At 45.9% G+C, this 21164-nt stretch overlaps 1 protein-coding gene across 1 annotated transcript; it reads right to left on the bottom strand.

Annotated features, from left to right (window-relative positions):
* Window positions 1-18883: 18883 nt before the first annotated feature.
* Window positions 18884-20757, bottom strand: LOC132875183 (protein S100-B-like). Its single transcript, XM_060911867.1, has 2 exons — window positions 20464-20757; window positions 18884-19835 (listed from the first exon to the last, which is right to left on the bottom strand). The coding sequence occupies exons 1-2, from the start codon at window positions 20656-20658 to the stop codon at window positions 19686-19688; spliced, it is 345 nt and encodes a 114-aa protein (XP_060767850.1). The 5' UTR covers window positions 20659-20757; the 3' UTR covers window positions 18884-19685.
* Between the last annotated feature and the right edge of the window lie 407 nt (window positions 20758-21164).

Here is a 21164-nt window from a genome sequence, read left to right as displayed (position 1 = left end):
CTCTACACTCATGTGCTGTGTGTAAGGTGCACAGTCCTGAGGTGTGTGTGTTGTGTGTAAGGTGCACAGTCCTGAGATGAGTGTGTTGTGTGTAAGGTGCACAGTCCTGAGGTGTATGTGCTGTGTGTAAGGTGCACAGTCCTGAGGTGTGTGTGTTGTGTGTAAGGTGCACAGTCCTGAGGTGTATGTGTTGTGTGTAAGGTGCACAGTCCTGAGGTGTGTGTGCTGTGTGTAAGGTGCACAGTCCTGAGGTATATGTGTTGTGTGTAAGGTGCACAGTCCTGAGGTGTATGTGTTGTGTGTAAGGTGCACAGTCCTGAGGTGTGTGTGCTGTGTGTAAGGTGCACAGTCCTGAGGTATATGTGTTGTGTGTAAGGTGCACAGTCCTGAGGTGTATGTGTTGTGTGTAAGGTGCACAGTCCTGAGGTATATGTGTTGTGTGTAAGGTGCACAGTCCTGAGGTATATGTGTTGTGTGTAAGGTGCACAGTCCTGAGATGAGTGTGTTGTGTGTAAGGTGCACAGTCCTGAGGTGTATGTGTTGTGTGTAAGGTGCACAGTCCTGAGGTGTGTGTGCTGTGTGTAAGGTGCACAGTCCTGAGGTGTATGTGTTGTGTGTAAGGTGCACAGTCCTGAGGTGAATGTGCTGTGTGTAAGGTGCACAGTCCTGAGATGAGTGTGTTGTGTGTAAGGTGCACAGTCCTGAGGTGTATGTGCTGTGTGTAAGGTGCACAGTCCTGAGGTGTATGTGCTGTGTGTAAGGTGCACAGTCCTGAGGTGTGTGTGTTGTGTGTAAGGTGCACAGTCCTGAGGTGTATGTGCTGTGTGTAAGGTGCACAGTCCTGAGGTGTATGTGCTGTGTGTAAGGTGCACAGTCCTGAGGTGTGTGTGCTGTGTGTAAGGTGCACAGTCCTGAGGTGAATGTGCTGTGTGTAAGGTGCACAGTCCTGAGATGAGTGTGTTGTGTGTAAGGTGCACAGTCCTGAGGTGTATGTGCTGTGTGTAAGGTGCACAGTCCTGAGGTATATGTGTTGTGTGTAAGGTGCACAGTCCTGAGGTGAATGTGCTGTGTGTAAGGTGCACAGTCCTGAGATGAGTGTGTTGTGTGTAAGGTGCACAGTCCTGAGGTGTATGTGCTGTGTGTAAGGTGCACAGTCCTGAGATGAGTGTGCTGTGTGTAAGGTGCACAGTCCTGAGATGAGTGTGTTGTGTGTAAGGTGCACAGTCCTGAGGTGAATGTGCTGTGTGTAAGGTGCACAGTCCTGAGATGAGTGTGTTGTGTGTAAGGTGCACAGTCCTGAGGTGTATGTGCTGTGTGTAAGGTGCACAGTCCTGAGGTGTGTGTGTTGTGTGTAAGGTGCACAGTCCTGAGGTGTATGTGCTGTGTGTAAGGTGCACAGTCCTGAGGTGTATGTGCTGTGTGTAAGGTGCACAGTCCTGAGGTGTGTGTGTGTTGTGTGTAAGGTGCACAGTCCTGAGGTATATGTGTTGTGTGTAAGGTGCACAGTCCTGAGGTGTATGTGTTGTGTGTAAGGTGCACAGTCCTGAGGTGTGTGTGCTGTGTGTAAGGTGCACAGTCCTGAGGTGTATGTGTTGTGTGTAAGGTGCACAGTCCTGAGGTATATGTGTTGTGTGTAAGGTGCACAGTCCTGAGGTATATGTGTTGTGTGTAAGGTGCACAGTCCTGAGGTGTATGTGCTGTGTGTAAGGTGCACAGTCCTGAGGTGTGTGTGCTGTGTGTAAGGTGCACAGTCCTGAGGTGTGTGTGCTGTATGTAAGGTGCACAGTTCTGAGGTGTATGTGCTGTGTGTAAGGTGCACAGTCTTGAGGTGTGTGTGCTGTGTGTAAGGTGCACAGTTCTGAGGTATATGTGCTGTGTGTAAGGTGCACAGTCTTGAGGTGTGTGTGCTGTGTGTAAGGTGCACAGTTCTGAGGTATATGTGCTGTGTGTAAGGTGCACAGTCTTGAGGTGTGTGTGCTGTGTGTAAGGTGCACAGTCCTGAGGTGTACGTGCTGTGTGTAAGGTGCACAGTCCTGAGGTGTGTGTGCTGTATGTAAGGTGCACAGTTCTGAGGTGTGTGTGCTGTGTGTAAGGTGCACAGTCTTGAGGTGTGTGTGCTGTGTGTAAGGTGCACAGTCCTGAGGTGTATGTGTTGTGTTTAAGGTGCACAGTCCTGAGGTGTATATACTGTGTGTAAGGTGCACAGTCCTGAGGTGTACGTGTTGTGTGTAAGGTGCACAGTCCTGAGGTGTATGTGCTGTGTGTAAGGTGCACAGTCCTGAGGTGTATGTGTTGTGTGTAAGGTGCACAGTCCTGAGGTGTACATGTTGTATGTAAGGTGCACAGGCCTGAGGTGTACGTGCTGTGTGTAAGGTGCACAGTCCTGAGGTGTACGTGTTATGTGTAAGGTGCACAGTCCTGAGGTGTACGTGCTGTGTGTAAGGTGCACAGTCCTGAGGTGTATGTGCTGTGTGTAAGGTGCACAGTCCTGAGGTGTATGTGTTGTGTGTAAGGTGCACAGTCCTGAGGTGTATGTGTTGTGTGTAAGGTGCACAGTCCTGAGGTGTATGTGTTGTGTGTAAGGTGCACAGTCCTGAGGTGTATGTGCTGTGTGTAAGGTGCACAGTCCTGAGGTGTATGTGCTGTGTGTAAGGTGCACAGTCCTGAGGTGTATGTGTTGTGTGTAAGGTGCACAGTCCTGAGGTGTATGTGCTGTGTGTAAGGTGCACAGTCCTGAGGTGTATGTGCTGTGTGTAAGGTGCACAGGCCTGAGGTGTACGTGCTGTGTGTAAGGTGCACAGTCCTGAGGTGTATGTGCTGTGTGTAAGGTGCACAGTCCTGAGGTGTATGTGCTGTGTGTAAGGTGCACAGGCCTGAGGTGTACGTGCTGTGTGTAAGGTGCACAGTCCTGAGGTGTATGTGCTGTGTGTAAGGTGCACAGTCCAGAGGTGTACGTGCTGTGTGTAAGGTGCACAGTCCTGAGGTGTGTGTGCTGTGTGTAAGGTGCACAGTCCTGAGGTGTGTGTGCTGTGTGTAAGGTGCACAGGCCTGAGGTGTACGTGCTGTGTGTAAGATGCACAGTCCTGAGGTGTGTGTGTGCTGTGTGTAAGGTGCACAGTCCTGAGGTGTATGTGCTGTGTGTAAGGTGCACAGTCCTGAGGTGTATGTGCTGTGTGTAAGGTGCACAGTCCTGAGGTGTACGTGTTGTATGTAAGGTGCACAGTCCTGAGGTGTACGTGTTATGTGTAAGGTGCACAGTCCTGAGGTGTACGTGCTGTGTGTAAGGTGCACAGTCCTGAGGTGTATGTGCTGTGTGTAAGGTGCACAGTCCTGAGGTGTGTGTGCTGTGTGTAAGGTGCACAGTCCTGAGGTATATGTGCTGTGTGTAAGGTGCACGATGTCACACCCAGCGTGGCCATGCTGGGGGTGCGCACTGCCCCTTTTGTATAGTAAACTTGAACTTGGCCGTTTCTCTCCCTCCAGTCTGAAGGGGGAGCTGTCTAGTACTGCAACACCTGTGCTAGACAAGGCCAGGAAGTTCAAATACGGTCCCAAAATTGGCATTCGAGAGCTGGCTGCTGGCTTTGGGGTTTGGTTGTGTTTGTTGTCCTGCTACGTGGAGGCCCTGCACGGGCCGACGGGAGCAGGTTTCTTTCTTTTATTCTTTTTATTTATCCCTAGAATTTATATATTAATAAAGTACGGGTTAACCTGATGAGATTTGTTTGGGAGCCAGCTTTGGTATTTGTTTAAGCCAGTTGCATTAGAGTAGTTGTGGCCGTGTGGTCATTTGTTTATTGGTATTCGATTGTGGATTATTGCGAGAAGATGAGCACTCTCAAAGTTTTTGGAATCTCCTTCCGAGATTTTGTTTGTGGCGCTGACCAAAGATCAGTTGAATAGTGTGGCCGATCACTATGACATTCAATTATCAAAGGCAGCGTTAAAAAAGGAAGGTTTAGTTCGGGAGGTCCGTGCTGGGTTAGTAGAGATGCAGGTGCTTCCTGACAGGCCCAGGGGACACCCGAAAATGAGCGACTCCGACTCTAGTGAGCAGACTCCGCCTGTAGCAAGTTTGTCTTTGTCGTATGACCAGCAAGTCCAAATTTTACAACTGCAGCATGATTTTAAGATGAAGCAAATGAAATTGGAGGCTGAAATTATGCGAGACAAACTTGACCAAGAGCTTGAGAGTAGACGTTTGGAGAAAGAAAAGGAACGCGAGTTTGAGATGGAGAGGCTTGAGCGCATGAGACTGCAGCAGAGGGCAAACTCGGCCATGCTGCGCCCGCTCCTCAGTCGCATGATAAAGTTTCTCCCTAAGTTTAATGAGCGTGATCCCGATGTTTTTTTTTTCCTTATTTGAAAACATCGCCTCTGAACAAAGATGGAGTGACTATGATAAAACCTTATTGTTGCAGACTTTGTTGATTAGCCGTGGGCAACAGTCATTTGTTGCCTTGCCTGTATCAGAGAGAAAAGTGTACCAGTCTGTTAAGAAGGCCGTGTTGAAATCTTACGAGCTCATACCTGAGGCGTACAGACAGCGTTTTCGATCTTGGAAAAAATCTGACAAGCAGACTTATTCAGAGTGGGTCGGAGACTTGTCTAGTTTTTTCCACCGTTGGCTTACGGCCGAAAATGTGAATTCATTTGAAGAGCTCTGTAATTTGATAATATTGGAACAGTTTAAAAATACTTTGCCTGACAGAATTACAACTTATCTTAACGAAAATAAGGCTAACATTCCATCTGAAGCTGCAATTCTAGCAGATAATTTCTCTCTCACGCATAAAATTCCATCTCGTGTTTTTAGTTCTGACACAAATCGCAGGGGGGTGCGGCCTACCGGTGTTAGAGGGGATGCCAATACCAATAGCAATGTAGTGTTACCTAGGAAGCCACCTGGGTTTGATCCTAAAAAGGACTGTAATTATTGTTTTGGTCAGGGTCATTGGAAGTTGAATTGCCCTGTTTTGTTAGACCGTGATAAAGGGAAAAATGATGCGGGCAAGGTCGGTCTCTGTGCCGCGTCTGTACCTGCACGGTCTAAGCGGAGTTCAAGAAGAGCGCCCGTGAAAAAAATTTGATCGGGGTCAGTGCACAGCCTCAATTGATACGTCAGTGACTACATCTGACTACATCATACGACCTTGCCCGCAACACGGGGGGAGTTGTAACGCCACTAATTCCACCAATCAGGGATAAGATACAAGTCATGTGGCAATTAGAATCTCTTCATAGTTCCTTTTCGACCACGCATGGACATTTGGAAATCGTTGGCGCAAGTTCTCACGGAGAGAAGTGAAAAAAACAAAGTCTGAGGTAAGAAAGTAACTTTTTTTTTTATATTATTTTTTTCCCTAGTGCTTTACACATTGTAGGTAACGTTGTATGAGTTATATCAGGTCAAACTACAGTCTCTAAGGTAAAGAATGGTGTACTTATCCCCTGCTAATGTCGAAGCACCATGCTAATACAGCTAGCTAAGCAATGGATGACAGTAGGTTGTAACAAGTTTTTTGAAAGTGTTACAACCATCCCCTTACATACAAAAAAGATTTTTTTGTGATTTTGATAATTCTGCAGAATGCCTAGAACATGGGTGAGGAAAACAACTCGTGGAGTGGATGCTAAACTACTAAAAAGAGCAGCAGAAGAGATTAGGAAAGGTACATCTGTAAGGGCAGTGGCAAGAAACCATGGCATCTGCCATGTTACCCTTAACAGATATTGGCAGAAGTATAAACTGTTGAAAGACCAGGGATCTCAGGATTTTCAATATGGAGAGTCGATTGTATGTCGTACAACATAGTTGGTGAATCTATTTTCCATGTTCATGCAATAAATCGGCATATGAAATGGACTTCTGTTGTTTTTCTGTGTTTTAACTACCTGTTACAACCTACCCCAATACGTGTTGCAACCTACCCCAGTAGTGGGGTAGGTTGTAACAAAGGTACACTCTGTATTTGACATAATCAGACAAATTTTGTGATGTAGTTGAGGAGATTTAAATGGTTGCAAACTGCAGTAGACAAATGTGGGTACTTTGCCTAAAAGTTCTACAACTGTAGTTTAAAAAGAAATGAGTTTTATGTGCTGAAGAAAAATGTGTTACAACCATACCCGGTCTCCCTACCTAGTTTAGTTGAATATACACCTTTTGTCTCTGATGGATTCGTTTCACTGGTGGGTGATTCCCAACGTATTCCAGTGAAAATCCTGCGCGATACAGGCGCTTCAGAGAGTTTTGTTTGTCAGTCTGTGTTGCCATTCTCCTCTGTATCGGACACGGGGAATGTTGTATTAGTGAAAGGAATTGGTTTGCAGTCTATTCCCGTGCCATTACATAAAATTCAACTTTTTTCTGGTTTTGTGGATGGTGAAGTAGTTATTGCTGTTCGTCCTTCGTCGCCTATAGAGGGAATAGCTACATGTAATTGTAGGGAATAATTTGGCACGTGACTGTGTTTTCCCTAAACAGGTTTCACCTTCACCAGTAGTTATGACTAAGGCTGTCCAATCTGGTGAAGTGGACAGTAGTCAAAAAGATTTCCCTGATGTGTTCACGGCTTGTGCGGTGACGCGTGCCATGGCGCGCGCACGTGATGCCAAGCCATCTGATGTATCTAAGGTCTTGCCTGCTCATGTGTTTGTTCCAAAATTACCGGCCCCTTTGTTGCAGTCTGACATTGTTGAAGCTCAGAGAGAGGATGCAGGCTTAAACAAATATTTTGATTTGGTTGAACGTGATGTTGATGATTTGGACCACAGTTATTTTGTTAAAAATGGCTTATTGCTGAGACGGTGGTCACCTAGGGGAGATTCTGTTGAGAGAACAGATCTTTCAGGTGGTGATGCCGGAAAAGTTTAGAGAGCTTGTGCTACGTGCAGCTCATGGGGAAGCAGCAGGTCATTTTGGAGTAAGGAAAACCTATAATCACCTGCTGCAGCATTTTTATTGGCCCCGGATAAAGAAAGCTGTAGCTAAGTTTGTTCAGGCCTGTCATGTTTGTCAGGTTGCTGGCAAACCAAATGTTGTTATTAAGCCTGTGCCTTTGAAGCCAATCCCCTCTCTTTGTACACCTTTTCAGCATCTGATTATTGATTGTGTAGGCCCGTTGCCTGTCTAAGTCTGGATGTATTTATTTGTTTACAGTAATGTGTCAAGCCACTCGATACCCTGCTGTATATGCATTAAGATCTATAACTACAAAGTCGATTTTTAAATCTCTATCTCAGTTTATTTCTGTGTTTGGCCTTCCTAATGTCATTCAAAGTGACCGTGGCTCAAATTTCACGTCGAAGACCTTTGTAGCAGCCTTGAAACAGCTCCACATACAACATAATTTGAGCAGTGCATATCATGCACAAAGCCAAGGAGCTTTGGAACGTTTCCATGCTACCTTGAAGTCTCTGTTGCGTGCGTACTGTGTGGAGATGGGTCGGGATTGGGAAGATGGACTACCTTGGCTATTGCTGGCAGCTAGAGCAGTAGTGCAGGAGAGCACTGGTTTTAGTCCTAACAAGTTAGTTTTTGGTCATCAAGTTCGAACCCCTTTGTCTGTTTTGTCCAGTGATTTTGATCCTTCAGAATTGCCAAAGTCTTTGTCTGATTATGTGTGTGGTTTTCGACGCAGGTTGCTTTTGGCCTGTAAAATGGCCAATGATAATTTGACTGCAGCTCAGATAAAAATGAAAGTATTATGATCGTAAGGCTCAAACTCGTGTTTTCAGCCCAGGCGATCAGGTTCTGGCATTGTTGCCAATTCCTGGTTCTCCTTTTGCTGCCAAGTTTTCTGGACTGTACAATGTAGTTCGACAGGTCTCTGAAACGAATTATTTGGTTGCCACGCCCGAACGTAGGCGTGCAACACAATTGTCACGTTAACCTCCTCAAGCCATATTATGCATCTGTTCATTCACCTGGTACCGCAACAGAGGTGTCTGTTGGTGTAGTTGGGTCTGCAATGGTTTCTGAGGTAGATGATGACATGAAGGGCCCTGATGATGAAGTATTACATGCTCATTTAAATAATTCTGAGATGTTGGCTCAGTTGGATGTGGTCCTGGGTCATATAGAGGCTCAACAAAGAGATCAGTTAAAGACCTTAATTTTAGAGTTTTCTTCTTTGTTTTCAGATGTTCCCTCCTGTACGTCATGGGTTACACATGACTTACAGGTTGGTGATGCAGAGCCGGTTCGTCAGAGGTTTTATCGTGTTGGCCCTGACAAACGTAAGTGCCTAGATGATAGTGTGCAATATCTTCTAGATAATGGTCTGGCTGTTCCGTCTAGTTCCAGTTGGTCGTCTCCGTGTCTGCTGGTTAAGAAACCCGACAGCACATACAGGTTTTGTACGGATTACAGAAAGGTTAATGTGGTTACAAAACCTGATTCGTATCCTTTGCCCCGTATTGAAGACTGTGTTGATCAGGTGGGTGCAGCTCGATACGTTAGTAAATTTGACCTTCTTAAAGGTTACTATCAGGTGCCTCTCACTCCCAGAGCTCAGGAGATCTCTGCGTTTGTGACACCGAATGGGTTATATTCTTATACCCGAATGCCTTTTGGGTTGCGCAACGCCCCCTCCACTTTCCAACACCTCATGAATCAGGTGGTGGGGGGACTGGAGGGGTGTGCTGTGTATCTCGATGATGTGTGTTATTCAGAGACATGGGAAGATCATCTCCTCTGAGTTCGTTTGCTGTTTGAGCGGTTTGTGGCAGCCACTCTCACAGTTAATTTAGCCAAGTGTGAATTTGCGCAGGCTACAGTAGTCTATCTTGGCCGAGTGGCCGGTCAGGGTGAAGTCCGGCCTATAAGGGCAAAAGTACTGGCCATTGATGGTTTTCCTCGTCCTGTGACGAAAAAAGAGTTAATGCGTTTTTTGGGCATGATAGGCTATTATAGGAACTTTTGCCAGAATTTCTCTTCTGTTGTTGCACCACTGACTGATTTGTTAAGTTCAGTGCAGTTTGTTTGGACATCTGATTGTCAACGTGCATTTGACAATGCTAAATTGCTTTTGACTTCTGCTCCTGTCCTGTCTGCACCTAGGTTAGAGGACCCTTTCCAGCTTCAGGTCGATGCTAGCCAGGTAGGGGCTGGAGCAGTCCTCCTCCAAAAGGATGAGACTGGGATAGATAGACCTGTTTGTTATTTTTCTAAAAAATTTAACTGTCACCAACTTAATTACTCTACTATTGAAAAGGAGGCCCTGGCTCTAATATGGGCGCTCCAACATTTTGATGTTTATGTTGATGGTGGAGTGCATCCGGTGGTGGTCTTCTCTGACCACAATCCTCTTACCTTTTTGTCCTCCCTGCAGAATGCTAACCAGCGCCTAATGCGTTGGGCTCTATTTCTGCAGCCTTATAACCTGTCAATACGGCACATTAAGGGGTCTGACAATGTGATCGCTGACGTGCTGTCTCGGGCTCCTGATGCCTGTTGGTAGGGTGGTCTCTTCTCCGTAATCTTCTCTTTGCTCCTCTGTTTTTTGCCCTTAAATCGCTGTCCAGGCGCCGGGACGTGCTGGGTGGAAAGCATGTGTGGGGCAGGGTTTTCGATTTTCGGGGGGGGGGGGGGGGGGAGGTCACTACTTTTGATGTTTTTGTGTTGGGGTGGGTGTAAAAATAAAAAAATAAAAAAAAAAGTGGTAATGGTAAAACAAAATTGTGAAAAGAAATGGTTAAAAATGGTTGAGTAAATGGTAACTGGTAATTCCTTTGTTTTGTTTTTGGTAGATTTGGCTTTAGTTATAGTTAATACTGTAGTTTGTAGGGTGAACAGAGTCCCTTATATGGGTCTCTGTCTTTTGGGGGGAGTGATGTCACGCCCAGCGTGGCCATGCTGGGGGTGCACACTGCCCCTTTTGAATAGTAAACTTGAACTTGGCCATTTCTCTCCCTCCAGTCTGAAGGGGGAGCTGTCTAGTACTGCAACACCTGTGCTAGACAAGGCCAGGAAGTTCAAATACGGGCCCAAAATTGGCATTCGGGAGCTGGCTGCTGGCTTTGGGGTTTGGTTGTGTTTGTTGTCCTGCTACGTGGAGGCCCTGCACGGGCCGACGGGAGCAGGTTTCTTTCTTTTATTCTTTTTTATTTATCCCTAGAATTTATATATTAATAAAGTACAGGTTAACCTGAACAAACGGTGTGGTCTCCTTTTATGTTGTGCCTGCTTTGAGCTAAGTGGTCATGACAACAGTCCTGAGGTGTATGTGTTGTGTGTAAGGTGCACAGTCCTGAGGTGAGTGTGTTGTGTGTAAGGTGCACAGTCCTGAGGTGTGTGTGCTGTGTGTAAGGTGCACAGTCCTGAGGTGTGTGTGCTGTGTGTAAGGTGCACAGTCCTGAGGTGTGTGTGCTGTGTGTAAGGTGCACAGTCCTGAGGTGTGTGTGCTGTGCGTAAGGTGCACAGTCCTGAGGTGTGTGTGCTGTGCGTAAGGTGCACAGTCCTGAGGTGTGTGTGCTGTGTGTAAGGTGCACAGTCCTGAGGTGTGTGTGTTGTGTGTAAGGTGCACAGTCCTGAGGTGTGTGTGCTGTGCGTAAGGTGCACAGTCCTGAGGTGTGTGTGCTGTGCGTAAGGTGCACAGTCCTGAGGTGTGTGTGCTGTGCGTAAGGTGCACAGTCCTGAGGTGTGTGTGCTGTGCGTAAGGTGCACAGTCCTGAGGTGTGTGTGCTGTGTGTAAGGTGCACAGTCCTGAGGTGTGTGTGCTGTGCGTAAGGTGCACAGTCCTGAGGTGTGTGTGCTGTGCGTAAGGTGCACAGTCCTGAGGTGTGTGTGCTGTGCGTAAGGTGCACAGTCCTGAGGTGTGTGTGCTGTGTGTAAGGTGCACAGTCCTGAGGTGTGTGTGCTGTGCGTAAGGTGCACAGTCCTGAGGTGTGTGTGCTGTGCGTAAGGTGCACAGTCCTGAGGTGTGTGTGCTGTGCGTAAGGTGCACAGTCCTGAGGTGTGTGTGCTGTGCGTAAGGTGCACAGTCCTGAGGTGTGTGTGCTGTGCGTAAGGTGCACAGTCCTGAGGTGTGTGTGCTGTGCATAAGGTGCACAGTCCTGAGGTGTGTGTGCTGTGCGTAAGGTGCACAGTCCTGAGGTGTGTGTGCTGTGCGTAAGGTGCACAGTCCTGAGGTGTGTGTGCTGTGCGTAAGGTGCACAGTCCTGAGGTGTGTGTGTTGTGTGTATGGTGCACAGTCCTGAGGTGTGTGTGTTGTGTGTATGGTGCACAGTCCTGAGGTGAGTGTGCTGTGCGTAAGGTGCACAGTCCTGAGGTGTGAGTGTGCTGTGCGTAAGGTGCACAGTCCTGAGGTGTATGTGCTGTGTGTAAGGTGCACAGTCCTGAGGTGAGTGTGCTGTGCGTAAGGTGCACAGTCCTGAGGTGTGAGTGTGCTGTGCGTAAGGTGCACAGTCCTGAGGTGTGTGTGTTGTGCGTAAGGTGCACAGTCCTGAGGTGTGAGCGTGCTGTGCGTAAGGTGCACAGTCCTGAGGTGTGCGTGCTGTGCGTAAGGTGCACAGTCCTGAGGTGTGCGTGCTGTGCGTAAGGTGCACAGTCCTGAGGTGTGCGTGCTGTGCGTAAGGTGCACAGTCCTGAGGTGTGCGTGCTGTGCGTAAGGTGCACAGTCCTGAGGTGTGCGTGCTGTGCGTAAGGTGCACAGTCCTGAGGTGTGCGTGCTGTGCGTAAGGTGCACAGTCCTGAGGTGTGCGTGCTGTGCGTAAGGTGCACAGTCCTGAGGTGTGCGTGCTGTGCGTAAGGTGCACAGTCCTGAGGTGTGCGTGCTGTGCGTAAGGTGCACAGTCCTGAGGTGTGCGTGCTGTGCGTAAGGTGCACAGTCCTGAGGTGTGCGTGCTGTGCGTAAGGTGCACAGTCCGGAGGTGTGCGTGCTGTGCGTAAGGTGCACAGTCCGGAGGTGTGTGTGCTGTGCGTAAGGTGCACAGTCCGGAGGTGTGCGTGCTGTGCGTAAGGTGCACAGTCCGGAGGTGTGCGTGCTGTGCGTATGGTGCACAGTCCTGAGGTGAGTGTGTTGTGCGTAAGGTGCACAGTCCTGAGGTGAGTGTGTTGTGCGTATGGTGCACAGTCCTGAGGTGTGCGTAAGGTGCACAGTCCTGAGGTGTGCTGATAGACGATGCCATCGTCCATCACGATGGAGAGCCACCATCGTGATACCACGCCCCCTCCTGTCATAAACATGCATATATCATCTGGGCCTATTTAACCTAAAAAGTTAGTTTTTTGTTAGTTTAGTTAGTTAGTTTTGTTTAATATATAAATATATTATATAACATAATTATATATAAATCTAGGGATGTCCCGATCCGATCACGTGATCGGAAATCGGGCCCGATCACGTGGTTTCAGACTCGATCGGAATCGGGCATTACCTCCCGATCAGGGATCGGATATATATCTATATAATATATTCTCATTTTTAACACATCAATAGCTATGCGTTGGCACAGAGTGAGACCAGACCTCTTGTCTCAACACAGCAACATCAACACGTGCGGCATGACGTCACTTTGTAGCGGAGACGCTGTTGGTTATTGAGGTATTTCACTCACGTGACCAAGTCACGTGATGCTGCCATTTTGGACGGCACGGCTCGAATCAGTTTGAATGCGAGGAAGGCGACAAACGAAAAACATAAAAGAAAAAGGAGCGAGATGCAGAAAACACCTTCACTATCCAGCGACGTAGGGCATTTACAGGGTGAGCAGAGGGAGAGGGATTTGCAAAAATTGAGGTTAGCAGGCTTAGAGAACGACGTTTACCTGCTTCCACCAGGATTGTTCACTGACGTACGGAAGTACACGAAGCCCTCGTCTTTACCTGACTTCGGCCCACATGATCTGTATACCTATGTCGTTAAAAACCCATCGCCATACACAGGTATTGATCTGAAAGCGTATACGAGTTTGGATGCCTACAAATATTTTGTGTCAGGCTGGGTAACATGCCTACATCAGCGGGTCGTCCCTGGAGCCGGTGGTCGCCATCTTATTACAGCTAAGGTTTGTTCACATTTTCATTTACTTTCGGTCCTCAGGATAAACAAAATGTTATTAAATGGCATTGAAATAACTTCTTAGTCTGTTGAGACATGGCCCGTTATAAATTTGCTGTGACCAGACAATGACTAAGAACTGTATTATTAGGGTCGGTGTCTGTGTTGTAGCAGTGTACTAGCAGCTAGCTGTTAGCACTAGCTAATGTCAACAACATCATAGCTAGTATGTTACTGTAGCAATGTTTATGTTCAGTCGCGCCCTCTCCGGCCGAGCCATCGCGCGCTCTCCGGCCGAGCCATCGCGCGCTCTCCGGCCGAGCCATCGCGCGCTCTCCGGCCGAGCCATCGCGCGCTCTCCGGCCGAGCCATCACGCGCTCGCTCAGTAAACTAGTAAATCCAGTAAAGGAAAAACTTGAGACTGAAAGGTTTTAACAGTCATCCAAATGACTGAACGTAAATATTGCTACAGTAACATACTAGCTACTGTTGTTGACATTAACTAGCTTGCCGTCCAAAATGGTGGACACCAGGGCGTCACGTGACCCTGTGACGTCAGGTGAAATACCTCAATTGGCTGCCCGTTGCCGGCAAAGTTGAACACGGAAGCAGTTCGAAGCGGAAAGCAAAGCATGTCTGCGGTGTGGCAGTATTTCTAAGTTGATGACAACATTGCCATAGCAAACTGTGAAATATGTAAAGTTGGAATTTCAAGGGGTGGACAGGAATTTCAAGGAGTGGACAGGAAAGGGCCGCATTTAATACAACAAACCTGATACGGCGCCTGAAAAACAAACACCCGACACAATACAGCGAGTTTTTAGTGCTGTTGCAAACGTGTTGGATGACAAAAACAGGCTCAAACCTGAAAGGGTAGAAATGCTTGTTTTCATCAAGAAAAACGTTCATTTCCTTAATTGAAATTACTGTATACCACTGTGAGATGCGTTCTTAAAAGCAAATTACTGGCACTATGGCAGGTTTTTTTTTTTTAATTTGTTTACATTCCTGCCAGGTATTTTAAGGTTATGTTTTTAATTTATTTATTGTTCAAACTACCTCACGTAAGTGCTCTGTTTGCTAACGGAGTTGTTGGATGTTAAAATAAGGTGTTAAATAAAAAAAAAAAATGAGGAACATCCTGGATCCGTTTCTTTCCTCGTCTTTATTATTTTTTATGGATTATAAGAAGTTTCGGATCGGGACTCGGCATCGGCAGATACTCAAAATCAAATGATCGGTATCGGATCGGAGGGCAAAAAAACCTGATCGGGACATCCCTAAAAATACATAATTATATAAATCATTATAAAGTAATATCCTATTACCGCTTGTTCACGTAGGCTATGGTGCAGGGACGTGCTAGTGAACATAATGTGGTTACACAAATACAGTATGCTACTAATAATAAATTTTGACTTCATTTTTTAGCCTACACTATACTTTTAATGTAAAATTTGTCATGTTGTTCAAACAAATAGCCACTATTAACGACTTCAGTCGGGAAATATTGCACCTTATCAAACGGCAGTGAAGCGCAGACTTCGGCAGAAGTCAAATAACTTTAATCTGGTAAACAGGCCCACTTTCAGAATCAAAATGGTCCACTCTAAGCCATAATGTCAAACCAAAGGGAAGAATGAAGGTGATTCTGTGAACCGGTATTTGTGAAAAGATGCAGCAGGCTGAACAACAAATCAAGTAGGAAGGCACAAGCATGCGCTTAACGGCAGCCTACACAATTTAATTTAGGCATTAACCAGGCTTAGGCAGTAACTTTTTATTGTAAAAATGCTACAAAATAAATAACATGAACATGATTTTGTAAGCATATACTATTTATTTAAAGATGAACGATCAAGACGAAGAGAACCGGAACGTGCGCAGCACGAAATGCGCTCAAAGTTTAACGTAGCCGGGCATTAACTTTTTACAGTGAAATTAAAGCTACCAAATATTCATGAAGTCGACTCAGTTAGCACAGAACAGCGATTAAAAAAAAAACCGAGAGAGCCTGCGTTAATACAAGAACAAGTAAATAATAAATAACAATAATAGTAATAATAAAAATAAAAATCAAGAAAACACAGGCAGTCCGAAGCAATTTAACCTAATGGGTAACAGTGCAATGGTCACCATGTTTAAATGTCGAGGTTTCTGGCCAAAAATACTAGCATGTTTACTTTGTCTGGTTTTAATGAGCTGCGGATTGGGGTAACTATACTACCCGCGCTGCTGAACACAAGTTCTGATGGAGTACTGGTGGCGCATATGCACAAATATTTACGTGCTAATCTTGCCATTAATGGAAGTCTTTTCTCGTTCCTTTTCCACCACATCAGTGGGTCCTCCCCCCATCACTGACAATTTCCTGCAGGTCATTTCTGCCTCAGACTTTTCTTCATCAGTAAGCGTGGATGCTCTGGCTGCTGCTCTCTTCCCAAGCAGGCTGCCCAAAGACCCTCTCTTTTTCTTAGGCACTGCCGCGGCGCAGTCACCTGGTTCCTCCCCTTCATCATGTGACGGACCGGGTGTTGTAGCACCTGACAGCGACGGAACGATCTCTGTCACCATCTCTTCCATCAACTCAGATTTTGTGGCGTGAAGATCAAACATAGAAAATTAGGTAGCCTAAATTTAAAGAGACAGTAGGCTATGGGATATAGTATCTCAATTTTCAGCGCAATGGAATTTTTTTTTCTTTACGTGCCAAAGCCTCGGATGAGTATCTAATACTTAATAATAATAATAATAATAATAATAATAATATTTTATAATGTGGTATTAAAATCCCCCCCCCCATGATATGATCGTCCATCACGATGTTTGCACTGTAAACATCGTCGATGCCAATTTAGGGGACATCGCACAGCCCTAGTGTGTAAGGTGCACAGTCCTGAGGTGTGTGTGTTGTGTGTAAGGTGCACAGTCCTGAGGTGTATGTGTTGTGTGTAAGGTGCACAGTCCTGAGGTGTGTGTGCTGTGTGTAAGGTGCACAGTCCTGAGGGGTGTGTGTGTTGTGTGTAAGGTGCACAGTCCTGAGGTGTATGTGTTGTGTGTAAGGTGCACAGTCCTGAGGTGTATGTGTTGTGTGTAAGGTGCACAGTCCTGAGGTGTGTGTGTTGTGTGTAAGGTGCACAGTCCTGAGGGGTGTGTGTGTTGTGTGTAAGGTGCACAGTCCTGAGGTGTGTGTGCTGTGTGTAAGGTGCACAGTCCTGAGGTGTGTGTGCTGTGTGTAAGGTGCACAGTCCTGAGGTGTGTGTGCTGTGTGTAAGGTGCACAGTCCTGAGGTGTGTGTGCTGTGTGTAAGGTGCACAGTCCTGAGGTGTGTGTGCTGTGTGTAAGGTGCACAGTCCTGAGGTGTGTGTGTTGTGTGTAAGGTGCACAGTCCTGAGGTGTGTGTGTTGTGTGTAAGGTGCACAGTCCTGGTGTGTGTGTGTTGTGTGTAAGGTGCACAGTCCTGAGGTGTGTGTGTTGTGTGTAAGGTGCACAGTCCTGAGGTGTGTGTGTTGTGTGTAAGGTGCACAGTCCTGAGGTGTGTGTGCTGTGTGTAAGGTGCACAGTCCTGAGGTGTGTGTGCTGTGTGTAAGGTGCACAGTCCTGAGGTGTGTGTGCTGTGTGTAAGGTGCACAGTCCTGAGGTGTGTGTGCTGTGTGTAAGGTGCACAGTCCTGAGGTGTGTGTGCTGTGTGTAAGGTGCACAGTCCTGAGGTGTGTGTGTGTTGTGTGTAAGGTGCACAGTCCTGAGGTGTGTGTGTTGTGTGTAAGGTGCACAGTCCTGAGGTGTGTGTGCTGTGTGTAAGGTGCACAGTCCTGAGGTGTGTGTGCTGTGTGTAAGGTGCACAGTCCTGAGGTGTGTGTGTGCTGTGTGTAAGGTGCACAGTCCTGAGGTGTGTGTGTGTGTTGTGTGTAAGGTGCACAGTCCTGAGGTGTGTGTGTGTTGTGTGTAAGGTGCACAGTCCTGAGGTGTGTGTGTTGTGTGTAAGGTGCACAGTCCTGAGGTGTGTGTGTGTTGTGTGTAAGGTGCACAGTCCTGAGGTGTGTGTGTGTTGTGTGTAAGGTGCACAGTCCTGAGGTGTGTGTGTGTTGTGTGTAAGGTGCACAGTCCTGAGGTGTGTGTGCTGTGTGTAAGGTGCACAGTCCTGAGGTGTGTTGCGTTTCACATTATGGAGTGAGGTATTGCACAGAGAGTCACCTTATAAAGTGCTGCACATTATAAATTAGTAAATAGTAAAGTAAATAAACTATAAAGTCAGAGCATATCCGAGTTCAGGGCGGTTATGGCTTTTGGAAAGAAGCTGTTTTTTAATTGATTTGTCTTTGTCCTGATGCACCTGTAGCGCCTCCCTGAGGGCAACAGGTCGAACAGACCAAAGCCAGAACAATGGAATTTTGAAGATTAAGGACATTTCAGTAATGTACTGGCTGCATCCTTTACAAACTCACAATCCCTCTGTATCTGTCTCTCAACCACTGGATTGCCTGTCACTTAATGGCTCTCTCTCTCTCTCTCACTCCCTCACTCACTCACTCCCTCACTCTCTCACACACACAAACTCTCTCTCTCTCTCGTACATTTATCTTGGCATCAGTCTAATCCCATTGAAATGTAGAGGTTTCGATAGAGTAATATCCATTTGTGTTGTAGTTCTGATAACAGTAAGATCATTGTGTATCTCTGGTAATGTGTATCTGGTAATATGGATCCATTTGTGTTCTACTTCTGATAAGAATAAGATCTTTGTGTATCTGGTAATATGTATCTGTGGAGTAAAAATAATAATTGGATTTCAGATATCCTTGTTTTATTAAAATATGGAGATTGACTCTTAAAATTGTCTCTCTCTCTACTGTCTCTTCTTTTGTTGTTTGCCTTGTCACTCTCTCTCTCTTTCTGGTTTGATCTGAGCAATAAACACTGTCAGAATTTTGGCAAATGCTGGAGTAATCTCAAACCTGTTTCACTGTGGAGCTTATTTGGGGCACATTGTTAGTGGCAGTTTGCTATCTTTTTTTCTGAATTTACAGCAAGGAGATATGACATGTGCCAAGTAGGGATGACCATTATTCTGTATGTGTGTTTCAAGACTGACTTTTGAGGGCCCCATGTCTGTATTTCGCCTAGGGCCCCAAAAGGGCTAGAACCGCCCCTGATCGTCGCGTCACATACGTCAGAGGAAAGAGTGACGTGATTGGTTTAAGCTTCGTCACAGCCTTTTCTGGCTTCGACCAGTAGCAAACTGAGGCATTTCAGTGAGGCGGGTCAACCACGGGCTCTGGGAAACGGTTGGGCTTAATATCTTTGCCAGACCAAATGCTCACAGAGCTTTGAAGTCGCGTTAGCCAGACTAATTGGTTGCTGCATCACATTAAAAGTGAAGCTGAAGGTGTGAACTTCACACAGGTGATTTTAATATTCTGAATGTGGAGCTCAGAAAATCCAGTCCTTCTTCAAGTACACTACAGGAGACCTCTACACTCTGTTTAGGGCACTACAGGGTCAAAAGCTATCCATTTGAGACGCTGCATGCCTCACTCTCAAAACTGACACAACACTGCCCCCTACAGGTCACTACAGCATAGTGTAGCATTATACAACAACAACATGAGGCTGAATATTAAATCCATCTCTCTGGCTGACTTCAACAATCCTGATAGAAACTGATCCGTAAAGTGATGGGCAGAGACAGACAGAGGGAGAGAGAGACAGAGACAGACAGAGGGAGAGAGAGTCAGATAGAGAGAAACAGAGAGACAGACAGAGACAGAAAGAGAGACAACGAGAGAGAGGCAGAGACAGACAGACAAAGAGAGACAGACAGATAGAGAAAGACAGACAGGGAGAGAGACAGACTGACAGACAGATGTATTGAAATCGATTTTATTTTCGGTTACAAGCTTCCATTAGAAATGAGAGCGGAACACAGCAGGCCCTGTATGTTTCCTGCTCAGTGAGTGTGTTAATGTCAGGACCAGGAGCAGCTCAGGGTTACAAGCGGACATTCAGTGAATTCAGTCTCCCACAGAACCATTAAAATAATAACTCAGTTTAACATTTTGGTTGAATTTAATTCTGATTACGTAACAATGTGATTTGTCAAAAGCTTTTATTTTATTAAGTGCCACTGAAAGACCACAACTCCCTCACACTGGAGTGTTTTATCTCAGTGAGCTGTGTGTTATGTTTCATTTTATGGAAAACTGGGAATAAGTGTTCCAGTCATTACATTCATTCATTTTGTTTTATTTTCAGAGAGATAAATAAAGGTGAGGAAATATGGTTAGGTATCAGATATAGCTAGCTTAAAAAAAGATAATAGCAACAATTCATAGGAAATTCTCCTTACATTTGATTTGAAAAACCAGTATAAGGCATTCAAAACCAGTTCAAACCAGTCAAACCCAATCATTACAAACAAATTAAAACTAGCAATACAAGTCAAAACCAGTCGAATCCAGTCAGAGCTCAATACATTCAGCTAAAGCCACTGTGTAGAAACCAGTCAAAACCAGTTTAATAGTGTTAAAACCAGGAATAATCAGCAATTCCCAACGAAACAGAAATAATAATAAGAGGAATAATAATAAGAAATGTAAGTTATGGATTGAGATTCTATGCTGTTACACTGACAGTAAAATCTGGTTTAGTTTCCAGCGGTCAGTTCCTCTGTCCTCTCCAGCTCATTCATCCTCATGGTGCTTGATGAACTCATGGCAGCAGATGGTCACCATGGTGACGAAGGTCATGAACTCCTGGAAGTCACACTCGCCGTCTCCGTCGGTGTCGAGACCCTCCATCAGAGAATCAAATGAGGATGGGTCCTTTACATCCTAGAGAGAGAGAGAGAGTTGGGGTGATGACAGTCAGAAAAACAGAGAGACAGAGAGAGACACTCAGACAGAGAGAAAGAGACAGACAGACAGCGAGAGAGACAGATGGAGACAGACAGAGAGACAGATGGAGACCAACGAACAGACAGACAGACAAATGCAGACAGACAGTGAGAGACAGACACTCAGACAGACAGCAAGAGAGACAGATGGAGACAGACAGAGAGACAGCGAGAGACAGAGACACTCAGACAGACAGCAAGAGAGACAGATGGAGACAGACAAACGGAGACAAACAGACAGATGATTTTGACTGTAGTTATTGCGGCTAATGTCGAGTTTCTTATTAACGTGTTTAATGATGGTGATTTTGTCCGTATCTGGTTTATAACGGTACAGAACGGAATATTATTTATTAAACATTAAAACATTCAAACTCACTGCTGAACTCCAGACTGAAAAAAAACAAAACAGGAAAGCCCCGCCCCCTAACTAAGTCTGTCTTTATGCTAAAGAGGCTGAGCTGAGCTGTTCCTTTACAAATATCCTTTATTTTTAAAAGCTAAGTGTGTGTGTGTGTGTGTGTGTGTGTGTGTGTGTGTGTGTGTGTGTGTGTGTGTGTGTGTACCTGTATGAATGCGGGCAGCTCCTGTGTGATCAGCTCCTTCAGCTCGCTCTTCTTCAGTGTGTTTCTGTCTCCCTCTCTCTCCGAGTATTTGTGGAAGATGTGAATGATGGTGTTCAGGCAGTTCTCCAACTCCGACATTGTTACACACTTACACACACACACACACACACACACACACACACAAATCAAAAACATTGTGTTTAAAATGCAATAAAATACATCAGTGTAATAAAGTCATAAAACCATCTGTGTATGGGTGCCACCTGGGTCTCTTATATTTCCAGGAGAGAGAGAGAGAGAACGTCAAAGGAACAAGGGCTCAGTGGGGAATGTGTTCTATCTGTCTACTGCTCACTTTATCATTATAGGTGTGTGTGCAGGGGCGCCGCCAGATATTTTGGGCCCCATGAAAGATTAGAATTTTGGGCCCCCCAACTTTGCCCATCCTCGTCACAATTGCACTATTGTCATTATTTAACTTTTGATAGCCCATGGACCTTGAGTTTGTGACTTTATTACATTTTATGTCTTAACCTACCAGGGACTAGATGAAAACTGGTCAGTGACTAATTCTGGTGCATTTACAATCACAAATGAAAATTCAAGATTTTGCCACATGCCTTCTTGTGCTAGGACAATTGGTAGTGAAATGTGTGATGTGACTGCTAAGCAACACTTTAATCTAGCAAACTATTAGCAAC

This window comes from Neoarius graeffei, chromosome 27 (genome assembly GCF_027579695.1).
Source record: "Neoarius graeffei isolate fNeoGra1 chromosome 27, fNeoGra1.pri, whole genome shotgun sequence".
NCBI classification, from domain to species: Eukaryota; Metazoa; Chordata; class Actinopteri; order Siluriformes; family Ariidae; genus Neoarius; species Neoarius graeffei.
Note: the sequence above shows the minus strand (reverse complement) of the source record. Positions and strands in the feature narration are given on the sequence as shown.

Excerpts from the sequence above, each read along its gene's own strand:
- LOC132875183 (XM_060911867.1), bottom strand. The coding sequence starts at position 20,658 with ATGTTTTTGATTTGTGTGTGTGTGTGTGTGTGTGTGTGTGTGTGTAAG. Across the intron at positions 19,836-20,463 it reads AGCTGCCCGCATTCATACAG|GATGTAAAGGACCCATCCTC; the intron begins GTACACACACAC and ends CTCTCTCTCTAG.